The 11,021-nt window shown below is 28.0% G+C and overlaps 1 protein-coding gene across 1 annotated transcript; it reads right to left on the reverse strand.

Moving 5' to 3' along the window:
* Positions 1–340: 340 nt before the first annotated feature.
* On the reverse strand, positions 341–3,318 carry LOC113366980. The gene is made up of 4 exons (XM_026608619.1): positions 3,190–3,318; positions 1,275–1,699; positions 609–719; positions 341–509 (listed from the first exon to the last, which is right to left on the reverse strand). Exons 1-4 carry the CDS (start codon positions 3,316–3,318, stop codon positions 341–343), a joined length of 834 nt encoding a protein of 277 aa, XP_026464404.1.
* Positions 3,319–11,021: the final 7,703 nt, after the last annotated feature.

Below are 11,021 nucleotides of genomic sequence, written 5' to 3' on the forward strand. Positions count from 1 at the left end.
ATTAAAATAATTTATCTAAAGATAAATTTAGCTAAAGATAATAGTTCATTATATAAATTAACAATTAAATATATATATAGACTACATTCCACAATACGGAGTACCGAAATATGATACTTACCTAATTTAATTAATACATTGAAATGCAGCCTATATAGTATATATTATATTATAATAATATTAACTAGAATATAATTACAATTATTTTAATATTGTCATAGATATCCATATTATAAACTTAACCCTTTCGACTCGGATGCCGCCGATTATAACTAATTTGAACTTCCTATACATTATAGTACGTATAGCATAGTAATTTAAACCTAAAACTTATATATATTTATGATATCAAATTAGCTCTAGGATCATAAGAGAGCAACAATGCCAATATTGAGAATGGGCAACCTTCTCCATAAACTTGGTCGCATTCTAAATGTTTTGATGCATCATGATAGCCTTTTACTTCCGAAATATCTTCATCTTCTTCAATGTCATTGTGGGTATAGAGCCTTAAGAAATAATAAACAAAAGATAATTAGATGACTACATAAAATACCGATTCGGTTCAATTTTAAAAATGTATATTTAATTATTCAATTAATTCTTACGTGAATAATGCTCTGACTACATCATGAGCCAAGGATGTTCCTTTAGGAGCCAACAAATGTTTGACTTCGCATAGCGTTCGGTAGACACAAGCTTTACCATCTAAACCCATCCTGATTTAAATAAATAAACCATAAATTGTTAAAATACTATTTAGTTTTAGTATCAGACAGTTTAGTTTTAGTATTTGACAGTCTAATTTATTTTAAGCTACTGCAGAACTAGTTTATATGAACGTTACTCAAAATACTATTGTTTGTTGCCTTATGTTCAATAATAATAAAATAGATTTACGAACAATTTTTTGTACTTATGTTTTAACAACAATAGAACTTGATACTTTCTTGAAATGTTCTGACTTTTCCTTATCACTTTTCTAATTCACTTCTTTTTTAAATAACATCCCAACGTGTAAGCTATTTTGCATTTGGTAGATTATTGTTATCCTAATGTATTTCATATTGCCCATAAATCCTAATAATTCCGTGTGTATTTTTTATGAGTTATGATATTTCTTGCAAATAGATCAAGTATTTCTAAGGAAGGGCAAAGCAAAATGGATAATAATATACAAGATGACGTTCAAATAAACTCAAACTTTTATATAATGATATTCAATGTTCTGTTCTATCAACATGCAGTCATTTTTTCTAATTTTTAATATTTACCTTCCTAAAACTGTAGCAAAGTTTCCATACAAATCTCTCCTCTCCCGTCCTCCCCTAGACCAAACCTTCGGTTTCATCATAGGAGACATCATCGGTTTCATCATAGGTGACATCATTGGCTTCATAGCTGCTTTCATCATAGTCGGTTTATCCCACATTGGAGGTTTACCCCAAGCTGATGGTTTATCCCACGCTGGAGGAGGTCCCCAAGACATTGGCTTATCCCAAGTAGGCATCATGGGTTTAGGCATTTCAGTTGTTGGAGGTTTTGTAGGAGCTGTAGGACGTGGTAACCTGTGGCCAAAAGTGATCCTTCTCACAAATGTGGGGTCACTGGGTAACTTGTGGGCGATGTCGAATTCATTGTTCTGATTCCAATTGTCGGGGTATTTAGTGATGATTTTTTTGACATGGCCGAATGTAATCTGAAAAATTAGAAGTAGGTATATAAAAAATTTATTTTGATGTTATATATGGAGTTGGTTGATTTTATATATATATATGGAATGATTGTCGTGGTCGTGGTTATCGACCTAACGCGCGGACCCATGTGGATGCGCGTTCGAGCCTCTGATCTGGCAATCTGACGTCGGGCAGCGTGATTTCCATTTTTACTTGAAAATATAGATTTAAAATTATTTCAATCCAATTGAAAATAAGGCAATCTCGGGCACTGCGGTGTGAAATAGAAATGGAAACACATTATTTCTTCTCTGAATCGAATTTGCTTTCCGACCTGTTCTAGGGCAGTATTTTCCCATTCATTATTTATCATATGGAGTTATTATTCTAATAATAAGAAGTGCTAACTTTGTTGTCCCAAACGTTTTTTATTATATACACGATGAACTCTGTAGAAAAGACCATAGCATCGTTTGCAATCCATAATTTTGATATTTGAGAAAAAAAAGTAATTTGGAACTTCATTGGATTGACAAATTTATCAACTTTTATCATCTTTCATTTATCGCTTTTTTCTAATTTGATATTAAAGCAATAATTCTTATTAGTACAAAGTAGTACACTATAAAAAATGTTTCTACAAAATTTGCTAATGATAATTTTTAAACTTGAGAAAAAATTTAATTTTGAAGCAAACATTATTGGATCTATTGTCAAATTTATCACCAGTATTAAATTTCTCTTATTGGATTATAAAAACCTGATGCAGTTACGAATTAAAATAGTTTTGAATTATACTCAAGTATATAATAATTTTTCAGAAATAATTAATAATATATAATTGAAAACAAAAGTTTTTTTGCAGACATCTGTCCAGTTGTTAATAATTTTTATAATATTTCAAAAAAATAGTTTCAATTCTATCTCGTCAACATAGTTGTCATTGTGGATATTAATTTTAATTAAATACTTCGAAATAAATATAAAATTATTTTTAACAAAATGACCATTTGACCGTTTACAAAAAGACCTTTTGTATTTTGTTTAAATAATTATATATACTAAATAAAAGTCAAACTCGGACTTAGAATGTATGGAAATTTCTTAAAAACGTTATAATTTAGTTCCATTTTTAATTACTAGATGAACACCTATTAAAAATTCTAATTACTGTGTTTAGTTCAATGCATATATAGTAGACAGAAAAAAAATTAATATGAAGCAACATGAAACATTTTTCAGATATCAGAATGCATACATAATTATTATTTGTCTATATAATCATCTCGAACAAAATGTTTACGAAATCACTATATATGCATCCATATATTTGATATAAAATATAAAAATATTATTTTATTAATTATTATTAATTTCAATTTATTTATTTAATTTGCAAATGTCTATTCTTAGTAAAAGTGAGTTCATACTGGACTAACTTTTATATAAAGACAGTCGAGTTAGCTATCACTTTTGACAGTTTAATTCCACCTAAAATACGATATAAACTTACCACAAAATTACTGCCTTCTGGAAATATAAGATACCTCTTCCGTCTCGAAAGAATTCTTCCTTGAAAACTCGGATCATATTTTGTCACATTTAATACACTGTAATCCTCCACCTCTCGTGGTGTCGTCATAAATAAATCGCAATTTATGAAATTTATATCTAACATGCATTGTAAAATAAATATCACTAGTAATTTCAATTGATACGAATTCATTTTTATTTAAATTAACAATAATTGCATTATTTGCATGCGAAACAAGTTAACAACCAAATTTGAATATTTTCGCTTTGAGAGCTTAACAAGTAACGCATGATGCAGGAAGAATCTTGGACACGATCAGTCATCTGTCACCGTTTGTTGACCTTTTTAGAGATTGTCATATTAATGCCGAAAGTAGGAAAACAGGGCTGAATTATCATATACCTATAACATAATTCAAGCACTATTCAAAAAAAAAAATTTGTAGTCGCGGCATATAATATAAAATTTAAAAAAAATGTTTGCTCGAAATTAAGTCATTGTATACAATTTTTTTCTATATCAAAACTAAATACTATATATTTTTTATTTATGGGTTTGCTACGTGCCTGTACATGTGACAATTTAACAAGCTCTGTTTGCCCAACATATTTTTAACACTTTTAGTCAGTGTGTTAATTTCGGAATGATTAGTCTTCTCAAAGTTCTGTTATTTAACAGTTTTTCAAGCATAACGCAGTGTTATTTACTAGAACACTACTCCAGACGAAAACTGGAGCACATACACTAACAAATATTGTTTATTTTTTATATTAATAAATTTTTGTATAAGAAAATAGTTTTTATCAATAACTAAATATGCGTGTACGATTAAATATTATAATTATATATTATATATTAAATTATATATTTTATATTATATTTATATATTATATATCACATATACATGGTAGTAAGGGACTTATAGGTCCACTACCGATATCTCAAAAAAACATTAAAGTTATGATTTTTTTAACAATATTTGAAAGAACAGGGACAAATTTGTGTAACCAAGCCATCACCTTGTTCATTACGACGTTGCTATCGGGAGAAAACAGAAATGTTTGGAAATAACAAATTATTTTCCTTCGTTGTTAGTTTTCTCGTTGTGAGCACTGTTGTTTAGTTTACGAGGTCTTAATATAATTTTTAAGTATATGTTATTTGATTGTTTTATAACATGTATTATTAATTTAATGTCATATTCAATAGTTGTTTTTAAATAATCTTATAAAATCTTACAGTAGGGTAGGGTAAAAAGGACCAACTACACCTTTACCCTAACAAAAATAGAAAATAGCAAATACAAAAGTAAATGAAGTTAATAAAAAATTACAAAGGATACATTTAATAAACGTCCAACTCTATTGGTGAATATTTCTGAAAAAAATTCCATATCAAGGTTACTTACAGTGTTATCTCTGTGAAAAATGCACTCTTGGAATTTATATTTTGCATTGGTTGAATAATATAGCTATTATTTTGTGAAATTATTTTAAAATTATAATAAGACATTAGATTTGTTTGTCCCCTGGCCTTCCCAATTTACTTCACCCATGGGATTAGAAGACAAGGTTATCAATTTTTGAAAAATAGCAAAAAAATACATTTCTACAATGATGAATTAGCTGAGAGTTTTTTATTGCGATCAGAAAATAAACACAAATTTAAAAAAATCCATAATTTATCAATCAAATTAAATTTATATCTACAAAATTATATTTGCGAATAAAAGTCTCTGTACTGTGCATTTATAGGCTTCTCACAAACTAAAATATTAATATATTAAATTTTTGTTCAGATAAATGAAAATAATTTAAGACTCAATATTTTACATCCATTATCAAATGGTTATACAATTAAAAATTCTATAAATTTTAAATTATCTAAGCACAATAAATACAATTGTGGGAAAATGGCGGCGACATTTGGTCAAATAACTGATCTAAAAAAGAAGATCGCATGTTTTTGTCAATCTTTATTGTTATATTATTAATAATGTTAGCTATTATTAATATTTAAATGATAAAGTATTATTAAACTGGCGATTTCAAAGTGATATCGTTGAAATTTATTTGTTAAAATTATACTGAAGAAATATATAAAGCTGTATTAAAATATGATCGACAAGCCTTGACAATGCATTCTTTTTATGAATGCTGATCAAGGTTGTCTCGAGTTGCCACATTACTCCCCACCAAACTATGAACTGATATTAACACCAAATGCCAAATAGAATATTGGGTTTACTCGTAATAATGTACGAATATGGATTGATAATATTTTTCTGTAATCCTTATTAATAAATATATGTAAATCAAGTATTATTCTTAGTTCACTATAGAAAAAAATCTCGTTTTATTAAAATGAAAACGTTTAGACTTTAAATTTAAAGTAATAATCCAAAGATACTTTGGCAGTAATTGTTCAAATGAACTAAGAATACTACTTGATTTACATATATTTATTAATAAGGATTACAGGTTTTCATTGTATATACGAGTATTGTGTCAGAAAAATATTACCAATCTATATTCGTATATTATTATTATTTATATTATTAATAAATGATTATACTCATATTCGAAGCTGTTTCAAATATCCGATAATTACAAAATTATACCAAATACAGATGTAATTTTTTTTCCTCATAAACCGGTTCCATACTGTGGCTTCTTTAATCATTTATCAAAAGCTGTAGCTATTTTTCTTCGGTGCGAAATAGCATCTGAAAGGAAAGACATTATACGGATTTCAACAAATGCCGCGTCAGTACAAAATGATGAATCGTTCCAACAAAGGAAATCGATGATAAGGGTTTTATTGATACGTTTGTGTGATTGATGTAGCTTCTTATTTTTTTATTGATGAATTAAAATTTGCATAATTTAGTGATTGATATTATATATAAGCAAAATACTTCCTAAACAGACATCGAATAAAAATAATAAGAACACTGAATTATGTTTTTTTAACTTCACGAAGCAGAAGTTTATGTTTTCATAAAAAAAATCCGATTCGCTAATTTTATGTTTTCTCGACGTTTCAAGCCATTCTGAATCGAATGAGACAAAATTTGGAAAAAGTATGTGTGTGTGTGTGCGTGTGCACGCACAGATTTTTTGTCGGCTGGACCGAATTTAAAAATTTAAAAGCCATTCGATGTATTTTGTTAAGGACTAGCGTTTATCGATTTTGCGCGACGATCAACCGAGCCGTTTCTTTGTAAATCGCAGAAAAGTGAAAACTTTTTCGTTCACGTTTTAGCTCGCAATTCTGAATCGATTTTAAAAATTCAAAAACCGTTCAAAAGATATTGGTTGGGAATCATGCTGATTAGTTTTTGGTAGAGATCGGCCGGGACGTTTTCTTGTAATAAAGTTTAAAAAAAAAATTTCAACAATTTTTTTTGCGGTAGATATCATAGTCTTCTAGATCATATTAAAATATTACCGCCCTACGACAACTTGTTTAGCTTTAAAAATTTGTCAAAGTTTTTTTGGTATTTGTCAAAATTAGACTTTTCATCGACCTTTGTTCAAAAACGCCTGAACCGATTTCAAAAATTTAAAAGCCATTTGATGTATCTCAATGAGCCCTATAGTTTGTCAGTTTTGTGAGACGATCTGCCGAACTGTTTCTTTGTAATTTGAAAATGAGTGTTAAACTTTTTGTCCACTTTTAAGTTCATTCTACCGGGTTTAACCATTTACTTGGTATAACGTTAGAGTACTTGGGGGGCGTCCATTAATCACGTGAGCTAGTTTTTAAGGATTTTTGGACCCCCCTCCCCCTTGGTGATACGTGGTGATATTCAAAATTACCCCCCCTCCCCCACCAAACATCACGTGTATTTTTAGTTAAGTGAAAAAACTAAAATTTTTGATTATTTTTTAAAAATGTTAGATTTTTTTTAAAAAAATCAGTTAAAAAATAAATACACGTGATATCTTACCATACCCCCCCTCCCCCACGTGATATTTCGTGATTTTTCGTCAAACCCCCCCTCCCCCTAAAAACCTCACGTGATTAATGGACGCCCCCTTGGTATTAATAAACCATTAGATTCCTACGGAAACTGGTTCAAATATAAAAATCGAAAATTTGCTTCTAGAAAGTACTCCGAGTTAACGTGTTTATTCGTTCTCAATTATGTGTAATAAATTCACTCGGAATACTTCTAATCACTCATAAATTAATTTGTTTATTATTGATTAAGTCAATTATTTACACATATCGGGAAGTTCATACAACAACCAATACCAACTAGTTAAAATAATTTCAATAGACATCCATACGTTTCGAGTCCCAATTTAACTCTTCTTCAGTGGACAAAACTACAAAAAATGATATAAAAATATATCAAATTTACCATTTAAACAACAAAAATATTATGAAGTAAAGTAAAACTATTATTGAAAAATTAGACAAACCAAAAAACATTGTTTATGCAGAGCTAACAACATATTATCAAATGAATATTGTCTTTTAGATAGTGCGCGATTCAATCAAAGTTTTATATGGAAACAGCATGGAAAAATTTTCAAAAATTTTAAAATTGTTTTTTAGATATAACTTAGCGAACAAATGAATGAGTTTTATTCAAAATTCGACGCGCTACAAAAAATATTATAAAAAACCTGTTTTGTAGAGCATCAAATTTTCAATAAAAGATGACAAGAATTGTCACTTTTAATTCATTTGTCGCTAAGTTATACCTAAAAACACTAAATTTTCGAATTTTTTTCCGTGCTATTTTTATACGAAGCTTTGATTGAATTACGCACTATCTAAAAGTTAATATTAAGAGCTAAAAATTTTAGAGATTTTTTTTTATCAATTTTAAAGAAGCATTTAAGCCCCTTGGGGCAATAAACCATATTTTATATTAAGGACCACCCATATATATATAAATATATATATATATATATATATATATATATATATAAATATATATAACAAAATGAGCTTATATAATATATATATCAGTAAAGGTGTATGTTATATGTCGACGTATCATCAAATAAGTAGTTTTAAATAATAATCCAAAGTAAAAATTCCAAGCGCAGAAAATATATTTCAAATATTCTAACATATATAAAAAAGTTCATTTCTAAGTATTAGCAATTACATATAAATTCATAAAATAAGTTAAAATCAAGGATACAGAAGTAAAATAACTCCAGCACCAAAGCAATAGAATCATTTAAGAATCCTTGTTTCAAAATATCTTATAGCTACTTAATAAATAATACTTAAAGTTTATAATTAGAGTAAAAGTTATAGTTTATAATTAGACTTCTTTAGGCTTCTTTAGAACAAACTTATGCAAAGAATCGCTGAAAACACTATTCGAACACAAAGGAAACTTTTGCTTGCAATCTTCTTCTGTATAGTGCGCGTCGTCATATTCGCTTTGTTCTCGCAAATCTTCGTAATTGGGTATCCTGTTAAAAACATTTTTATAAATTACTGACTTTTATATAGAAAGAGTTTTTATTTAGTGTACTGCTACTTACGTGAATATTGCTTTTAAGATTTCATCCAAGAAATATCCGGGGCCTTCGTTTCGTTTTTTGCCTGCTTCGCATAATGCTTTTAGTACACACTCATGACCATTTTTTCCTTGTCTGGAATAGATACATAAATTCAAATTAGGGTTCATAAAATATTTTTAATTTATTATGCAAATACATTTATTATCTTAAAATATTTCATACATAGTGAGAGATATATGATTTTAGATCAAATATATTTTAACAGACTGGATGGAATACATGTGATTGATAGCAAAAACTGAATTAAGTTTAGAGTTTCAGTTTGATTTTTGTTCAGATGTTTTGGCAACAAATTGTTGCTATTATATTATAAATCATTTTATAAATTTTAGATAGTTATTATAGTTATTGTATTATTTTTGGCAACAATAATATAATAAATATCTAAAATTTATAAAATAATCGACAATACAGTATAACTTATAATACAGTATAACCTAAGTTAAAAAATTATATTTTTTTTCTATTCTTTTATAATATTTGGAGATTTATTATAATATTTTTTAGATATTATCAACTGAAGACGAGTCTTCAAACTAGAACTCAAAATGTGTTGAAGTTTTAAATACAAACATTTTAAACCTTATTTAGCTTTTCTTGACTGACTTGTTTTTCCAACATGTCCTTTTAGTATACAATGTTCCTTTTCGGCTGACTATTGTAAATTCATCAAATTTATTAAATGTCCTTAACTGGACAGTTGTAAATAAAAAAGATAATAATAAAAAAAAAATATAAAAAAAACATATATAGTAAAGCGTAGCACAGAGGTCCAATTAGACTTTGAGCAATTATATTGTGAAAACCAAACCAATTATATCACAACAAAAAACACATATCAAAAAACTATCTGACTATGTTCAGTAAAATTTCCCAATTAATTCATCATTGTAGAAATTACTTGCTGTTTTTTAAAAATTGGTCTTCTGTTTTTTTTACCCCATAGGCGTAGTAAAATGGGACAGCCAGGGGCAAATAAAATCGTATTTCCATACACAAAGTACACACCTATGTGAATAGAATGGCGTTATTTATTTGTGAATAACAGTTGAAACAAAAAGTGACTCTGAAAAAAGGGGCTACTTTCGCATATTTTCAATGAGACCAAATGATGAGCTAGGGAGTTAAAACTTGGTATATCGTATTTTTCGTAAAAAGGTATAAGATGGTATCAAAACTATTTAAATACCAGGGTGGGGCAAATTCTGTATGGAAACACGACCAAACCCTTTCATGGGTGCATTTTATGCAGGGATACCACTGTTAATAACCTTGATCTGGTATTTATTCAGAAGTAATCAACAGCATCCTGGAAATAACTATTTATCTACCTTATCTCTTGTGACTCTGAAAATCTCTTGTAAAATCGCTTTTTATTAACTTAATTTACTATTTTTTATTATTTGCACCTTGCCAGAGTAAAGGTTCAGTTGGTCCTCTCTACCCTTTTATAAAAATTAAACAATACATTTTATATCACGTATACTTATAAAAATTGAAAAATTATATTGAGGTCTAGTGAACTAAATAACTGTGTTCACAACCAAAAAAAAACAATTAAGCAAAATAATTTTGGTATGGAAATTCAAACATTGCCTTTTATCTTCTTATAACCACTTCGTAAGAATAAAGATGATGCTGGTTATACATCTTTTGCCCTTTATTTTCAAATATTGTTGTTAAAAAAATATTGTTGTTAAATTTGAGATATTTGTGGTAGACCTTCTTACCCCGGACTCTTTAGCCCCACTTTACTCTTATATCAATTACACTATTTGACAATTTTCAGCAACAAAGTTATATAAAATATTTTTAATAAATTCATTTCTCTCATGTGAGAAGTAATCTTTTGCACTCTATTTTCAAATAGTGTAGTTAAAAAATTCCTGATTATACTTGTGGACCTTTTTACACCCGGACTGTTTAACCCCACTCTACTCTATATCAATTAACTTTCGACTATTTTTATCAATAAATATACATAAAATATTTTTATTAAATTCATTTCTCTCATATGAGAAGTAATCTTTTGCCCTCTATTTTCAAATATTTTTGTTAAAAAGTTCCTGATTTTACTTGTGGACCTTTTTACCCTCGGACCTTTTAGCCCCACTCTACTCTATATCAATTACACTTTTGACCATTTTTGTCAACAATATTTTTACATAAAATATTTTATATAAATTCATTTCTCTCATATGAGAACTAATATAATATTTTCTACTCACGATGAAAACATCCTGGCAATTTTAACAT

This window comes from Ctenocephalides felis, unplaced genomic scaffold (genome assembly GCF_003426905.1).
Source record: "Ctenocephalides felis isolate EL2017-DRISC unplaced genomic scaffold, ASM342690v1 CF-g0.4_SCAFFOLD_01170, whole genome shotgun sequence".
Lineage (NCBI taxonomy): Eukaryota > Metazoa > Arthropoda > Insecta > Siphonaptera > Pulicidae > Ctenocephalides > Ctenocephalides felis.